Source organism: Rhinolophus sinicus, linkage group LG06 (assembly GCF_036562045.2).
Source record: "Rhinolophus sinicus isolate RSC01 linkage group LG06, ASM3656204v1, whole genome shotgun sequence".
NCBI classification, from domain to species: domain Eukaryota; kingdom Metazoa; phylum Chordata; class Mammalia; order Chiroptera; family Rhinolophidae; genus Rhinolophus; species Rhinolophus sinicus.
The window spans coordinates 55,113,514-55,132,382 of record NC_133756.1 but is presented as its reverse complement, the minus strand read 5'-3'; the positions used below and the strand labels follow the sequence as shown (position 1 = coordinate 55,132,382).

The window sequence follows — 18,869 nt, the reverse complement described above, 5'->3', positions numbered from 1 at the left end:
TCTCCGAACGTTAGCAAGTTATGAGGAAGAGGAAAAGCATGAAGTGACATCTACCAGCCTTCCACTTCCTGGGTTGGGCTTTATGCTCACGCTGCTTCAACTTTGATGAGTACGTGTAGCATTAGTAAGCTCTCTGGAGAAAATTCTCTATCAACCAAAGTTGATAATTAAATAATAATCTGTATTAGAATGCTGAAAACATAGGTAAATCTATTTCAACTTCATGTATGGAAGGAAAATCTCTACATTTGTAATACAGTTAAAACAAAAATATTCATACTAACAAACTAGGATTATAATTTTCTGACAATGTATTACTTAGCAAAAGGCACCTAAAGTGCGAAAGACACTAAAAAGTAAAAGGCACTAAAGTGCATGACTCTTGTATGTAGACTTTAAGGAACCAATGTCATCAAATATGGTAAATTAGGAAAATCATACCATCAAAAGGGTAAATAGCTTTGCAGTGTCCAATGGCAGGCAAGGGATCGTCATCTTCAAATTCATCATCAAACTCACTGTGGTGACCATGCTGTTGGGGTGGCCCGCGGACTTCCTGGTTTGCATCATCAGTGTAACTTCCCTCAGGACTAGAAAACATAAAAGTATCAGGTATCACAAACATGGGAATTCTTTATAATATCTACAAGCTGATCTTGAATATGTATATATATCTTCTAAAATAAAATGCTTCTTTGTTGAATTTCCTGAAATTAAAAAACTGAAAAACTACAACGTTTTAGACACTTAACACATATCCAGTAAATATGTCTCACTATCACCAGGTCCAGAGGGAAAATGTAAAGATGTAGTGTACGCTTGTCTTTCATCATCCTGGATTCATCACCTCCTCTTTTGACAAGAGAACCCTAAAATTCCTTAGGGGACCCACCCAGACCCATGTTCAATTCACAGACTTCAGGTGGAGCTGTTCTGCCCTAGCTCCAGAGGGCCCATCTTAGCACGACACTTGTATGGCCAGAGGAAAGAGTTCCGGGGATCACCATAGGAAGCCTTTTAAAACAAAGCCAACATGGTGGAAGGCAGAACTCTGAGGTAGAGAGAAACTGAGTCCTGAGGATATAATTTGAGCTCCTAGATCAAGCTCTCCCTGAAGCCAACATATAAAATCCCTTCTTTAGTTTAAGCCACTATGGGGAAAATAATGCATTGTCACTGAAAACCAAAAGACTACTAGCAAAGTTAATTTCCGACTAATTATGTTAACTGGGAAATTAGTAACTGAGAAAATCCAAAAGAGTAGGTAATTCAAAGGCATTTTTTTCTAAAAAATTTTTAAAAATCAAACAGAAAAATGTTAATTTTGCTAAAGAATCAAATGACTGAATAAGATTTTAATAATGGGAAAATCTACATGGCTAGATTTAGCATCACTTTCTGCATGCTTAGAAGTCATGTTCTTAAATAACACAAACCAAAGAGATTAGATTATTTTAATCTAGGTGTTACCTAGTAACAGAAAAACAGTATACTTTGGGGTATCTTCTGAGATACTAAAGATATGTACACTTTCAAAAAGTGGTAACGGAGAGGAAAGAAGGGGGGAAGGAGGAACTAACATTTGTTAAGAACATACTATTACTAGGTATTTTACTACTGTGTGCTTTATATGCATTACTGTTTCATTTTATTACCAATAACCCTGTATAATGGTTATTTCTATCTCCATTTTATATTCTAGGAAACTGAGACTCAGGGAGCATTAAAAATGAACTTGTTTAAATTATACTGTAATTAAGCAGTAAGCCAAGACCTCTCAAATACTTCTCTAAGATGAATCCTAATTTGTTGGACTTTATTATAAAAAAGAAAAAGACAGAGGGGGAAATGTCACAAATGGTCTGAAAACATGGAAACTTAGCAAAATGCCTTTTGAAAGCTCTGGTTCAAACTAACCATATACATTTTTTTTTTCTTCACAGAACTTTGAGCAAGTTGACAGTTATGTTTTTCTTTGGCATTAGCTACCCAACTCCACCAAAACTTTGAGGGAACATCCCAGGCCTGAGGAGCCTCTGCCTCCAGACTGTAGCTCCAAGACTTTTCTAGGTTCCCACCTCTGTTTTTGGGTGCATGACAAACTAAAACTGAGCAGCAATATGGAATTTCATACTTCACCTGTAGTTATTGTAAACATAAAATTGTTTAGGTTCAAAACACTGATTAAAAGACAAACTTGTTAAATGAGGGAGGAAGAAAAAACATTATATGAAGTTTAGCACAAAAAAGTGAGAAAAGTTTTGGGGAAAAGAAGAAATACAAATAAAATACAAAAAAAATGACCTTTCTCGTCCCTGTGTTACAAGATGATTTATGTCACTGCTATGTCTTCTGTCTCCTCTCCCACCTGTTTTGCCTTCAACTTCAGAGAGCCAAGCCTTAGGGAGAAAAATAAGTAAACTAAACATAATAAATATTTTTAAAAACCTCATAAGATATCCTACATTTAAAATGTGCTTTGAGTTTTTATGATTATGTAATTCTTAAAGAAGGGAAACCTTTATTCCAATTTAGTCTATGATCAACTTTATGGCTAATAAAAAATAGTCTAAATGTTTAGTTTTATAAAGTGTTAAATATAGAACTTCAATGAGGGACTAAACATTATATATTATATACCATAATGATACCTTACTTTTAGAACATGAACCCTAAAAATTTAAAAATTTGGAAGAGAATTCTAGCAAAAACCAATCTATCATATGAAGTTTATACAAATGAATTTATCTTCGACAATTGCTGAATAACAAATCTACCTCATTCTTGTGGATTTCCATTCGCAGGCGGTCAATGTTATTCATGGTCTCTGCTAATTTAGGCTGCAAACTCCCTGGATCCCCCATTTGTGGATTTTTCTCATACACATCTTTCATTTTATTGAGTGCTTCTCTGAAAACAAAAAGGAAGCCAGAGAATTAAATATTCACTCTATATGTTCCCAGATAAGAGTTTCATTTGATTTTGAAAACTCACATGCAGCCTAATCTGAAGTCTTATCTTTTTAAGTTCTGTCAAATATTACCTGATTAAAGAAAGATAAAGCTGATAATGTACACAGAGTTTGTAATTTATGGAGACAGTCTTTTAAACCATTTGGAATATCAAAAACAAAATAGATTTCATTTCTCATTTCTTGCTTCCTAAATTATGCGTATATGTATATATCCCTATACATTTATACGTTTAATCAAAGGCTGGAAGATATTCTTCAATATTCCTAGTCATCATATCCCCATCAAACTCATTATATTCCCACCCAGACACATTATTCCACCTTTTCTTAGTTCGCAGCATCACTGTCCTCCCACTCATCTGTGCCAGAAATAAGAACGCCGTCTTTAACTTGCCCCTCTCCCTCGACTCATCTCCTTTCATCACTAATCACATCGTAATAGGTTATGCCTCAGTCAGCCAGCGCTCCTTGACTTGAACATCTGACATTACTGACTAACACTCCTTAATAGTCGTTTCCTTCTTGATGTCCTGCAGGATACCTTTTCTTTTCCCTTCTGCTCACCTCTACTGTCTCATAATCTCCCTCACTGGCTCCTTCTCTCCCTCTGTTCATCCTTTAAATATGTGTTACATAAAATGACATAGGTTTCTTCTCATCTCGTCCTACATTCCTCCTTCAGAATGATCTCTTCTTGTTTTGTTCTTTTCAGTTTCACTGAGATATAATTGACTCTCATTGTTTTAATATCACCTGTGTTCAGATGATTCTCAAATATGTATCCCCAGTCCTCTGAGTTCTATCTAGATCTAATTTCCAAACCCAACTAGATACTTCCAGATGGATTTTTCACATAACTTCAAAAATCAACATAAGCAAAACCATTATCTTTGTCCCAAATTTATCTTTTTTTTTATCATTTCAATTAAATCTTTATCTATACTCCTGAGCTAGAAAGACTTTTTTTTTTTTAATGCCCCCATTTTTCTCCACTTGGACATCCAATCAGGTGAAAAGTCTGACCAACTTTGCCTTTGAAATGACTCATATCTACTCTTTCTTTCCATTCCCAAGACATGTCTTAATGTAGGCCCTTGGCATCTCTCACCTAGATTATTATAAAGTCCTTTCTCTAACTGCTCTCCCTGCTGCCAATGTCTTTCCTATACAATCTATTCTTCATATAGTTTTCAATTACCTTTCCTTACAATACAGAGGGGATGATATCACCACCTCTCAAGAACTTTTGGTGACTCTCCAATACCTACAGAATTCCACAAAAAAAGCATTCAAGACTTTTCATAATTCATCCTGTACCTTTTCATTGTCATTTTCTGCTTTTATAGTCCACACAATTTCTAATCAAGTCTCCCTGGCCTAGAGCCAATTCCAGGCCATGCAAGAACAGTCACATTTCTGTACCTTTACTCTTGTTGTCCCCTCTTCCTTGAATGTCCACACTCTTCCCCCTTACTAATTTCTTGTCTAACCGACAAAACCCTACTCTCCCATCAAGGTCTAATTCCAACGTTTTGAAAACAAACCAGCTAGTGTTTGGATGCCAACTCAGACATTCACTAGCTACCTAATCTTAGACACATTATGGATTTATTTGATACTCGGTTTCTCCATCTATATAACAGGAACAACCACCTCATAGAGCTATTTTGAGGAATTCAATGGCATACTCCATGTAGAATGCCTAGCTCACTTCCGCATACATAATAACCCCTCAATAAATATTAGCTTCCTACACCACCGCCCTTCCTCTTCCCCAAACAACTCCCCAGTGAGGTTTTCCTTAATTATCCCAGTAAGAATTCATTATTTGTTTCCGCTAGGTTCCCCCATAACTTTATTTATATCTCTATGAGCAGTTATCATAATCCAATTTGTACAGAAACTGAATGGCTTGAGCCTGGCAGTCTATTATATATGGTAAGCCTTAAATATTATATTATACGTTATAATTTTTCCAGAGACCATTGACATGTTGCTCTAGTAGGAAATATTTTAACATTTAAAAATTATTTCATGGGGATGTAATCTACAGCATGGTGAGTATAGTTTTAATAATACTATATAATATATTTGAAAGTTGCTGAGAGTAGATCCTCATCACAAGAATAAAATTTCTTTTGTAACTATGCATGATGATGGATATTAAATAGACTTACTGTGGCGATCATTTTGCAATATATACAAACATCAAAACATTTTGTCGTGTACCTGAAACTAGTACGATGTTGTCAACTATACCTCAATAAAAATTTTTATACTAATACAATTGATTTTCATTATTTGCAGATTTCTGTGAACTGCCTATTTGCTAAAATTTATTTGTAATTCCAAAAGAACACTCGTGGCACTATCATAGTCATTAGACATACAGAGTGGTGAAAATTTTGAGTCGTCTGATGCATGAATGCACATTCTCAGCTAAGGTCAAACAAAGAGATGCTGTAATTTCTTGTTTCTACTCTGATACCCTGAACAAATGTCCTTTTGGTGGTCTATTTAGTGTCCCTTTTTTTTGCATTTTTATGCTCTTTGTTGATTTTTCTGTTTAAAATGGCCCCTAAGTGTAGTGCTAAAGTGCTACCTACTGTTCTGAAGTGCAAGAAAGCTGTGAGGTACCTTACGGAGAAAATACATACGTTATAGAAGCTATTGTGCTGCCGGCCCTGAGTTCAGTTAATGAATCAACAATATATATTAAATAACGTGTTTTTAAACAGGAGCACACATAATACAAGATTATGTATAGATCAGTTAATAAAAATGCTGTGACCAGAGGCTAACTGGAGCCTAACCCTGTATTTTCTGTTTCGGTATTCGCTAACTCAGTGTTCACAGTGACTCTGTAGAGCGTAACCGTCACTAGTAATGCGGATTGACAGTAATGCCTTATTTCATTTATGGTTAAGAACCCGATCATACCTGATACACAATTTTTAACATCAAAACTTTAACCACTCTAGTTAGTTTAAGCTCCAATTTTATCTGCAGTGTAAAAGCAGATAGTAAGTTACCAATCCATTGAAATGACCTGTTGAGCCATCATAACTCTGTTCATTAAAACAAAACTGAACTAAAGGAAACCTTTTGTAAAAAAAAATTAAAGCTCTGAATGAATGAATCTGTGGCAGTATGTAATCAAACACTGTTCCCCAACATATTTTGCTGCAAACGAAATAATTATAGCTTCAGGTTTCTACTGAACTCAATTTGTAAACCAAAGCAAAATGACAATTTATCCATGTACAAGAGATGGTTAGTGTTGGTGAAACTACTCTTGATAATGAGTCATCAAACAATTTTGTAAATTTATGGGAGGCATAAATATATACTATTAGCATCCAATAAGAAATCTGCAACCTAAGAAACTTCCTAACATGTCATTTTTAACTTGTGATGGCAACCATAAAATTTTCCAAAGTTTAGAAGTATATTTTCCCCTCAAAAGATACTTTAATTAGGATGTATGGTTTTTAAACTTTTTATACGTCACATTTAAACACATCATTCAAACTAGACCCTGAAAGGAATAATGATGGTAGAGAGGTAGAAAATGGTAGAAAAATACTTTTGGTCTGATTCTTTTTGTAGTTCTCTGTTAAGTTCATCGATGCGCTGCTGTAGTTTTTTACGCCTCTGTTCTGGTGGCAGATGACTGAAATCTTCTAGTGCTGGGCCCTGAAAAGAGAATCTAAATCACTATAAAATATATTTTTAGGAAATGTTATTTCTTAAATATACCCGCTATAAAATAAGAACATATGTCAATTTTAAGTTTAATTTCAAATTAGCCCCAAACAACCCCCTTTAAGAAAAAGAAATCCACAGATATGTGTGTGTTAAGACAATTGTATTAACGAAAGGGTTCAAAATTCCAGTCAGTTTATAAAATCATGAAGTAGAATGGCAAAAATATCACCAGATACAGATAATTGGTAATGACCAATATTACATTATTTCCAGGTCTTGGGAGAGTTAAAATAAATACATATGAATCTCCTTACAGCAACAACAAAAAAATGGAAACACATAACATTTCTCATCTATACAAATTATTGTTTTATATATAACATATTACCACACTCCCAAATCAAACCCAATGCCATGATAGAATATTACAAATGTTCAGACTGAAAATATGAAGTTTTTATAATTAAGTAAGCAACTTACCTCATAAAGACAATCTAATTAATGAAATAAATGTTAACGTTACATATAGTCTTTGAATGATTACATTTATTAAACCATTCTATTCTTTAGAACCAAAACATACGTGATCATTAAGACAAAAGATAGACTAATCCACTGAGTGAAATTTAAGTAGAAATTAAATTCCAGTAAGGACTCTACTTTCAATTATTCTTTTGTATATCCAAGTAACATACTTCAGTTGTTCCTGAAAGAATGTTCCTAATTCAAAGAGAGATATAATTCTTCTTTAGGAAGTATGCGTGATGTTTGAAAATTTTTTAATGCTTTGATATTCCAGAAACTATATCATTTTTTTAGAAGTGCTAGTATTTAGATGTAAATTTCTGATTCAAATGATGCCTTTCTTCTCTTAAATGTTACCCATGTCACTGCTACTTAAGTTATCTTGATTACACAACAAAGTCAATATTAGCAACTATTGGTTCCACTTCCTATAAACCTGTATTTACATAGTTTTTATATATTCCAAAAACTGATGACACCTATCTCATTGTTCTTTTTTCTTTTTAAAATGGTGATTTTTAAGAATACACAAGTTCAATTTTTAGTGTTGCTGAAATGCATCCTTGTTCTTTGAGCCACTTACGTCTATAACATATGCTAAAGAGCTTTTTTCACCATCTGTAAGAATGCTTCCCTTACTTTTAAAAAAGAGAAAACTCACTTTTAGAATGAGCCATGATCAAATGTAATATTTAATGAATAACAGAATCTCTAGAATTTTTCCCAAGTGGCCTGCACATTATGGACATTCAACATGCTGCTTAAAAGAAGGACATCGTGTATAAGTGGCTTTTGATTTTTAATCTACCTGTCACCAGACATAAGACTGTCAATCAACCAAATTTGACCTAAATGAATGAATGGCAAATTTTCCTATCCAAGGTACCTTTAAATTTACTGGTCAATTATCAATATACGTGGTCAGTTTTAATCTAATTTCTGGTACAGGTTTTAAAAATTAATACATATGTGCCAAAGATAAAACTTTCTAATTTATATTTTTTAATATTTCTTAAAAGTTTGAAAAACTATTTAATGAAGTGAAATATATCCCAATCTGGTTTACTTGGTAGTATAATAATAAACTCAAAACTACCTGTAAATAAATCCACCATATTCTCACTTAACCCTAACAAAACCTTGTTCTCAAATTTATTAACAGTAGACACCGAGGCACTTGCATGTCTAATATCCCATTCTGATATTATAACCTATTTTTTTAATAGTACATGAGAAGTAAACCCACTGTATTTTCTATGGATGTAAAGAGCACCTCTGATCCTCTGATACATTTAACAACCTCTCCTACTACAAAAGAATTCATAAAAGGCCAAATGACAAAAGTCTGAAAAACAGTGGTTTGTTTCTAAACATGAGAAACTATGTAAGCACCCAATAATTTCTGGGTTAGGTCTTCACAATGCACTTCCATTAATTCGTCTGAAATAAATGTATAAAGGAACATTTTCTCTCTCTCTCTCTCTCTCTCTCTACCCTCCCCAACACACACACACACACACACACACAAACACACACACACACACACACACAATATATATATGTTATTTGTGCTTTTATTCCCATTCAATAGTACAGAAGAAGAAAGTGCTGACTCTATAATGAAATTAGTAGGAAATTTTTCATTCTTACTTTTTGGAAAATGCAATGATTCTTGTGATAAACTGCAAATCAAATTTATATGACCTTTTTAAAGGGTGTTAAGAAAAATAATTTTTGTTCAACTTTCCTTCTATAAAAACAGAAACTTTGTTCTACTATGTAACTTTCAAAATAATGTTTAACTATAATTTTATTCTCTGTAACATGACAAGGACTACACTCAATAACATCTAAGAACTTAATGGATTAACCACATTATTTTTGCATTTTTATGACATCAAGTGGCATATGCTGGACTATGGATTAAATTATAAAAAGAAAAGACATGTACAAGGTGAAAATGTGGGGATGTATCTTCCCACTTGTTTTGACTTAAACAATGTTTTGCGATTACTTAATGTTGGCACAGTATATAGATCAGCACATAGGGCTTACCATCTTCACCGACCACTGAATAGTTCAATGGAAAACAGAAAGAAATGGTAAATTATTCACATGAAACCATAATTTAGAAGATGCAATAACCTATACATATATATATATATATTTTACAATATTAAAGTAAATCATGTACACTTCACAACCCAAACAATTATGCCAGAAAAACAATTTTAAGCATTTTTTTGGAAAGTAAATTACTGCAAAAAAAAGAAAAGAAAAAATACACTGATGATAATGGGCAGATATTTTCTAAGTGCAACTAAAACTCAAAAATAAATCGTAACCATTCATCAGTAATCATGTATTTTCTTCTTTAAAGGAGAATTTTTACATATATGGATTTCACTTACATAGCTCATTCTCACAATACTAATTATATGAAGAGCTGAATATAAAATACCTAATATTAACCATTTTAAAGAAACTTATGTGAAGTAGTTAAAAATGGAATGCTCTTCCCAATGCATTAAACGAAACACTACATTCTGAATTTTTATAGTTCAAAATATTTTTTTAATTTAAATATATCATGGGCAGGTGAGGGTAACATTTTCACTTTATTTTTAAGGTCTGTTTTTTTAAATGTACAGAACACATAATCAAAATAACAAATGAGTCAACCAGATTCAAGTTTCCATACGTATTTCCTAATAGACACAAGTATATGGGTTGAATTTCGCTTTGAAGATATAGCTTCTATTATTCACCTTTTATTCTGAAATCCATATGCTCAAAAAGAGACACTAAAAATATAACTGTAATTTTTAGAAAATTGGTTAAAATTCTTTCCAAAAATATGAAATAACATAGCCACAGTAGTCTCAAAGTTACATATATCGCATATGTATGTACAACCCACATTCCGTGGGTTAGCAGGGTTCTGCAACTGGCATTGCATATCTCGCATCCCAACTGCACACATGTGAGACGCACACACACATGCACACACGCATATTCTTTGTGACCTAGAAGACACACGAGAGCTTTACAAAGTTAATTTTCATAGTCACTGCCATTTGGTTAGCATCCTCTGAAAGTTTTTTTCCCGTTTTCTAAATCATAATGTTTTAAAGAAGTTTGGGGGGGGTGTCAGGTAGAACTTCACATAAAAATATGAATTTTCATAAATAGCTGACAAAAATATCTACCCCTTATCTCTGATGAATTGGCCATATATATAAATGATCATCATGATTTAAAAAAAGATGACATATGCTATCATCTTTCCAAATTAAGCTTAACATTCTTTAGACTGTCAGTAGTTTCAGGGAACAAAAAGCACAACTTATTCTGCTGTGACAAAATCCTGGTGGGGAGAAAAAAGGTTTAAATTTTGAAAAGATATTCACGGTCTTCTTTAAAAATTATTAAAACAAAATTATAAATAGGACAAGAAGCAAACTTCCTAAGGTACTTGAATTTGATTTATCTTTCACAATTTTCACCAGCTAAATTTCTAAGTGATGTAAATTATTTTTCCAGTTTCTATGTTAAAGTTTTAGAGACAATATTAATTGCAACTGAAATATCAGATGTTTCGGTTTTTAGCTAATCAGATTTTACTATCTATTAGAAAATAAATTTACAGTTCATTACCATTAGATTTGGGGATACAAAAAACTCAAGTTCTTTCTAAAAAATATTAGAAATATATTTTGTTTTGTTTTTTAAAGCAATTCATATTCAATACAGAAATACCTTACTCTCATATGCAATTACCATATATTGCACATATCTTTAATAAACACACAAGGGAGCTAAAAAGGGAAATCAGTTAGATAAAAGCTTACAAAAATGACTCTAGAAATCTATAAGATTCTGAAATAATTTAGACAGAAAACATGGACTTGTTATTTGTAGATAAATCTAGTTCTTAAAAAAAAAGAAAAGAAAAAAGAGTACCCAGTAAACTCAAATGAAGTCATTATAGAGTAAAAATTATTCATTTCTATTTAAGTAGTTAAGTTTGGGTGTGCACCAAATATCTATTAACAATTAGATTTGGATGCCACACAAGGAAATCATAGACCTTCACCCCTCAGAAAAGGACTATTATTAGTACCACAGTCAAATTCAAAAACACTGGTCCAATATAACATTTCTCATGTCCTTAAAGATACTGGGAACTAGACATCAAAAATAAAAAAAAATATATATAAATTTTTAGAAAAGTCAAAAAGCAAGTATTTAGGGAAAATGATGTAACAAATATAGCTCAAAAGAAGTTTCTAATTTGAATGGCATACTTCGTCAGCTTTAAGAAAAGTTAAGACTAATCATTTCACAATATATGTAGATCGAACCATCATGGCGGCATACCTTAAACTTATACGGTGATGTATATCAATTATTTCTCAATAAAACTGGAAAAAATGACTATAAAAATACTGTTTTTACATAAACACTTGGGAATTAAATTTTTTAAAGAAAATTTACTTGGCTATTTTAGTGGAAATATGAAAAGTGCCTAGAAGTGATTTCGTATAAATAGGGAGTTCTCTCTTGTATGATATAAAGGGAAGATGTTAAAAGAGTAGATCCTAAGAGTTCTTATCACAAGCAGACTTTTTCCCTTTTCTTTTTATTGTATCTATATGAGAAGATGGATGTTAATTAAACCTATTATGGCAGTAATTTCACAATATATATAAATCAAACCATCATACTGCAACCTTAAACTTATATAATGATGTATGTCAATTATTTCTCAATAAACTAGGGAGAAAAAGAAAAGACTTACTTCATAAGCTTAATGGATTTACATGTAAATCCATGTAAAAACACATAACCTGGCTTCTTAAAGCTTCTTAAAGCTTATCTTCTTTTTGGATTTTCCTATTTTGAGAAGTCTTAAGTGGAAGGAAAACATCTCTGTGGGTTATTTTTGAAATGTATCTAGTAAACTACCATATACCAATCAAAACAGAAATTTCTCAATACTAAAGTTGTGATAAACTTGCCTTCCTGCTCTATCCCCAACCCCCTAGTTGGTTTGTCTGCTATATTTTCTATCTTGCATACTGCTTCTATCTTTGGCATAGTAACTGATTTAAAAAGGGAAGACATGGGCTTTCTGGAAACAGGCCCTCTAAGAAACAATGTACTAATATCTAAAATTAAAGCAATAAGTGGAACTAAGACAAATAATGACCAAGCAGATACTTTTAAGTCCTACAATAATAAAATTCTACCTATAAATCTTTTTCAATAAGACTATGTCACACATTAAATTTTTCTCTCCAGGGCTCACAGTTTTAACTGCTTAAAATCTTTTTTTTCATAGAATTATATTTACTTCATATCTCTATGACTAAACTGTGTAGAGTACGGTAACTGGGCCTGGTAGACTCAATGTGTAGGATACATAAATGGCTACAAAAATGAAAAATATGGCTACTAAATAGAAATTTCTCATGATTTATGTAACATAATATTTAATGTATGATTGCGACTCAATCACACAGAAGAAAGAAGGAATTAATTCTACCCTTAAACTCAAAATCATATTTGTGATTTCTATTGCCTGTAGGTATAATGCACACTCATTCACAGGGACTTTTCAAAATGTCGTTAATTATCTATGATATCATCCACATACAGAATTAGGTAAAGTAGATGCAGAGAAATTCATGTCATTATAGGAAAAAGGGAAGTCCAAAAAGGGACATAATACACTAAGACATTTCTGCTGCATTACTGACATCAGCTAAGTGTGTCATATTGTTTTAATGGGAATGTAGATAATAATGTAGTCTTACCCTAAATTGGTATATCTTGTTCTACATGTAGCCAGAAGAGAAACTCAACTAAAGCAATTTGAAGATAGGAAGGGCTACAAAAAATAAGAAAACAGATAGACAGGCTTGATTGAAAGAGAAGAAAAGAAAAATGAAAGAGAAATGAAAAAAGGTAGAGAGGAAGGGGAGAAGAGAGAGAAGGGAGGGGAGAGAGAGAGCATGAGCAAGAGGGAACCCAACTATAGTATATTACTGTTAATGCTTAGACTTCATGTGACACAGACTCAGAGCTCTCATCCGTGGCTTATCACACTGATGGCTTTCATATGTCCAAACAAATCTCATATATGTATCTAAATTATGAGCTATGACTATTACAAACACACCCTTAAAATCACACATAAATAAGAAAAATTAGCCTCGCTAACATAATGGAATAACACCAATTTGTTTATCAGTAGTATAACATTTGTTGCTAAGAAACAGTTTAATATTTGTTTTTTACTATTCTAGATTTTATTCATTTGCAGAGCATCTTTAGTAAATGCTAAAGGCTGGCATTTAAAAAAAGAAAAAAAATACCTTTTTTTTAGCTCAAGAAAACCAATGCCATTTAACAATACTCAATAATACCTAGTATTTTAATAGGTTTTACAATTTACAAACTACCTTCTAATATATTATCTTAATTTGATCTACAATCTTGATATTTAACATGCTTGTCTTTAATTTTTAATTTAACTATTGGAAATTATGTTTTATGCTTCTAAAAGAAGGGCAATTAAAATTGAACTTGATTTTTTTGTCAGCAAAATAATACTTTATAAATTGGCATAAGTCATCATACGTGACAAATTATTACATGAGTAACTCCAGTGACAAATTACTGAAAGTCTTAAAAATGTAGATACATTACAAGACAATGGTGGACATATGATTTCACATAAACAAGAAAATAAAATAGCTAGTATGATTGTACCCAGCACCCTCTTTATAATACCATTCTTTTATGGTTGAGCATTTCAAATGTTATAAAGAGGAGTTGTTTTTAACTTGAGGGCAGCTATACTTCATTCTGTGGTGTTTTTAAAACTACATATTTATAGGAGAGAGCCTTATAATGAGGGTGGAGAGTATTAAAAGCCACACTACACACACAATAGGCCATCATGCATTTTAACCCATTATTAAACTTACCCCTCTTTTGAGGCTTCTGAAAGAAGGAATTCTGGGCTTCCCTGTTTTTATTTCATTCATACAATAATGCACGGGCTCAATGGAGAATGTGAGAAACTGGGACCCATTAGGAGAACTGGATGTGAATAAACTAGTAGGGGTTAAGGGTGGGGACTGTGGCTAATATGGAAATAAAGAAAGGAATCAATAAGCCAAATGTGCATAGGTTTTTCCTAAATGAAAATTCTATTTTTGGCAACATACTTTTCACAAAATATATCTCAAATAAAGTTTTCTATAAAAATATTATAAATTAACACAGTTTTGCCAAAACTGTCATTTCAAAAAGTCAAATTTACTTTTAAAAATGTATCATTTCTACAAACTGACAGATTAGAAATATAGAGTACACAAATTATAATGTCAGAGAGCAATATGACCTTCTGATTTCTAGAATATTCACATCACCTAGTTATACTTAACCTGTACCCGTCAGAGATAAAGGCAGCAGCTACGGTTAAAGTTATCTAAATAGGCAATATCTATTAAAATAAAGTATTAAAACTGTAACTGATTTTTTATCACAAATAGGCAAAAAAAATTTATTACATTTGTGGCTTTCCTCTCTGTTTCTAGTTCATCCTTACTGCACTTCTTTTTTTTCCTCCCCAATTTCAGTATTCCTTGTTTTTCTAAGCTCTCCTAGCTTCTCTGATCTGACTTAAAAAGTCTCACTTCTCAACTTCTCCACTGGACTTATAAAAAGCACGAATGAAGCTTGAGATAACTATAATTGTGCTTTTAAATATATTTATAGGTATATTATAATTTGAGTTAAATTCTATCTACATTCATGTCAAGATCAGAAAAATGAATTAAAATAATCATGTATGCTTTAATAAATTCTGCACATCAGATTAAAAGTATGTATCTATTTTCCTACTGATATATTATTATAAACACTAAATTGATAAGAAACATTAAGCACTCATCTATTCCATTTGCTCATCTGCTGAGCTAGATTTATCTATCCAAAATAAACAGCACATCAAGAACATCTTGTCGGGTTCCAACAAGAAGTTAAGAGTGAAATTCTTAGTAAAATAAAGATTTTTTAAACTTGAAATAACCACAAACATTGAGGCCTTCCCATTAAATATTCACATAGATAATAAAAATAACTTTATTAGTATGAGCTGTAAGACCTAATTTGGTATTTACTATTGTTGTGCTCAATCGCCCATTCCAACTGAGAACTGCAATTTTAGTAGTCCTATAGTTAGATCATAATGTTTCCTTAGAAATTCTGATTGAAACTACCTATATACAAATGAAATTTCAAAAGCATATAATTTTAGCGATATTAACATATTTTATTCACTAAGTTGTGGTCAAATATTAAATCCAGAAGTAATTTTTACTATTAAAGGTTTAAAACTATGTTTCTAATAAGTGAAAAGTTCATTGAATCATTCAAATCAAATTATTCTCTAATAGTAAACCATTATCCATTCAATACCTACATTGAATTAAATGACACACTAAAACAAAATTATTAGCATAGAGGAATTTTATGACTTTTACCTTTGGCTTCTTTCCAAAGAGCCACAACTTGCCCTTGGCCTTTCCTACTGTGGTTTTGGCATCCATCTTCCCACTTTCCTGTTTGGATGCACTGATAGTCCCATCAGAAATGGTTCTATAAATATGCTGACTGTAATCTTCAAACGGACAGTCTCCAGGAGGCTCAAAGCCAGACTTGAAGGAGTCTACTACCATTTGAGAGTCCTATACATGAGAAACACGTTTTCAGTAAAACCATTCCATTTGCTCATAATACCACATTAACTTTCAAAACTTTAATCAGTGCAAGAAAACAAATAAAAATTTTAAAAATAATTCTACAGTAACCATTTGAGGATTAAAGTGAGTAATTTCTTCCTGTGAATCTGTAAAAACCCTATTTTAATTCGAATAAAAAACACTAATTTACAAATTGTCACTTTATTAATTTCTAATATTCACGAATGTTTTCACTCCATATCTTTAACCCACTGACATCCATCTGAGGACAAGATAGCTGATAAGAAAGGTCTAACTGACAAAAGGAACATAGAAGAGGTTTTTCTCAAGTAGAAATTCTAAGAAGTTTCAAAGGAAAAAGGCCTTTTGCTTTACAGGATGCCTACAAAGAAGTTGACCTTTGGAACAAATGAAAGGGCGTCTAATTGTAAACGAGAGTTAAAATCCAAGTAGAAAGTCTTTCATTCATCCAACGGGAAAAGAATAAACAAAATATATTAAATACAAACTTGGGAATGTTAACAGTAACAGAGAAAGATGTCACAAAAAATACTGAGTGCAAAAAGCAACTCTGAAAATATAAAGTTCAGTACATTTACCTGAAACTTTAAAACTCACATAAGTATTATACCCATAATCCTCTTTTCTTTTTAAAATTTAAGGCAGAATTCTATTTGTTACAGGAAAAATCCTCACTAATATAATACCAACTTGCCGTGGTATATATTTGTAGTATATATTTGGCACTCCCCAAACACTGGTTCTCTTAACATTTCTTTCTCTAAACTCCAACTAGACAACAGTATAATAGTTTGTAACATACAGGTCACAGGTTAATTGTACTCTTGGAGTAGAATTGAAAAATTAGTGGAAGGAAAGTTTAGAACTCTTTTCTTTTCAACAACTAGAATTTTAGTATATAGAACGCTCCTCAGAGCCCAAAGGAGTCCAATCTATTGCGAGATTTTCTTCTACAGAATACAATTCTAAACAATTACTTTACCCCTTTTCCAATTAATTTCACTGAACTGCATACCTAAACCAAATACATTTATTCAAATATAATTAAGTAGCACTTACTCTTCTTTCGTCAACTGATTTTGCTGCAAGAATCATTCCTTCCAAACACTTTGAAATGATAGGAATAACTTTGCGTTCTGAGTCTGCAAATCCTCTGTAACACTCACTGAGTTTAACAGTCCTTCGTTCATCCATTTCTTGTAGTTGCTAATAATTAGGAATTTAAAAAAAAAGGAAAACTAATTTTTCTATCCATTCTGAAACAACCCCCTTCAAAAAAATTAAAGTTCTACACTAATAGTTACATTGTTGTTAATAACTTTTAACAAAGGCTGTAGACTTATAATACTTAAAACTTGAGGCCTGTTACACAGCAAAAGAAAAACATCAGGTAACACTGATTTTCAAACCTTCTGAAGGGATCCCCTACAAGCTACCCACCCCCTGCCTCATACCACTCCACCTTTCCATTCTTCAGCCAGAGCAGTAGTTGCTGTTAATACTTCCAGGAAAAGTTTCATTTGAAGACAGAATTTTGATGCTATTTTTCCTTTTCAAGCAATTAGCCTATAACATATACAAGTCTGCAACTTCTAAGCCCTTAAACTAGTTCAGAATACTTTGGTAAGCTCTGGCTGGACCAAGGATCCACAGTTGATTGCATACTGACAGGTACCCAGACCTATCACCGTTTACAGTTCAGAGTGTTGTCACTCTGAGGGTTAGGGGCACAAGAGGAAAAACAGAAGGCCACAAGGTCAAAATGGTACATGTATGGAATCCCCATAATTCAAAAATTTATTGGCACATGCCACTAAGAATTATGCTGGGACACTTTCTTTTATGACACTTTCTGTTTGCCCACATTGACCTTTGTTTCTCCAAGGAAGCAGCTACACGGCTCAAACGCCCAAACTCCAATAGTGTTCATACCACTCTTTCCTCTTTACTTTCCAAAGCCTGGGAATTTGAGACTTGCAATTTCATAAAACAACTGTTCCCAGCATCACAAAATGGCAAGACCATAGCAAGGTCCAAACAAAAGGAGCAAGTCCCAGAGCATAAAAAGTAGCTGATCTCCAAATTAAGGTCTCCCAAGAATATAAAGGTTCAGCTAGTAAGCCTAGAAAAGCACCATAGGGTGAGGAGCAGCAGTCTAGACAGCCTGAATTAAATGACCAGAATCTGATTCCCACTCTCGTCCACCACTTCCATGATTCCTTTGTATTTCTAACATGCCTTACAAAGAAAAAAAGTATATTCCGGCTGACACTCGTTCCACATACGCTCTGCTCGTCAGATACTACATTTCTTTCAATACTGTTTCACTAAATCTCTTCTCTAATTCCTCCTCTTTCTAGAATAGGCAGTAACATAATTAACCTTCATGGAAATTCTGTGGTGTTTAACTAAGGTTGTTTGGCAATTGCTATCAAGTGATGATGATGGGATTTTAGCAAGTTCATGGCCTGAATTACATTTATGATCTGGCAGCTAGGAAGACAAATAGGCAAAAACCGGGCTAGAAAATACATTTTGTAAGATTGATTTCTGCCACCTGGACTAACGTCAATGATTCTGGTATAGTGTCAAAACGTTACATCCCAATTCTAGGGGAGCAGATTGCAATATATAATTTCAATGAACTCCCCCCATGTCATAATACTTACTGACACAGCATTAAAATTTATAATGTCATTTTTTTATTACACTAATAATAAATCTGTAGGAAAACCTGTGATTTCAAAGTTAGGAAAAATTTAGTTTTCAAGTCCATAATCAAAGAAATTTCTTATCACCATTCATGACTAGTGAATCTAGAAACACTCTGATGCCTCAAATTTAAGTCTTACATTTAAAGAGTA

General features: G+C 32.6%; 1 protein-coding gene across 5 annotated transcripts in view; it reads right to left on the bottom strand.

Moving 5' to 3' along the window:
* Positions 1-18,869, bottom strand: part of FNBP1L (formin binding protein 1 like) — a 99,450-nt gene that overhangs the window by 4,760 nt on the left and 75,821 nt on the right. For 2 of the 5 annotated variants that reach the window (XM_019752671.2, XM_019752679.2), the window contains exons 8-15: positions 17,065-17,211; positions 15,766-15,969; positions 14,203-14,361; positions 9,263-9,277; positions 6,561-6,670; positions 2,778-2,910; positions 2,305-2,399; positions 442-590 (exon numbers count right to left, since the gene is read on the bottom strand). In XM_019752671.2, coding sequence (XP_019608230.1) covers positions 442-590; positions 2,305-2,399; positions 2,778-2,910; positions 6,561-6,670; positions 9,263-9,277; positions 14,203-14,361; positions 15,766-15,969; positions 17,065-17,211 — 1,012 coding nt within the window. The remainder of the gene's footprint in view (positions 1-441; positions 591-2,304; positions 2,400-2,777; positions 2,911-6,560; positions 6,671-9,262; positions 9,278-14,202; positions 14,362-15,765; positions 15,970-17,064; positions 17,212-18,869) is intronic. The other 3 variants (XM_019752695.2, XM_019752687.2, XM_074335149.1) reach the window with 2 other exon arrangements.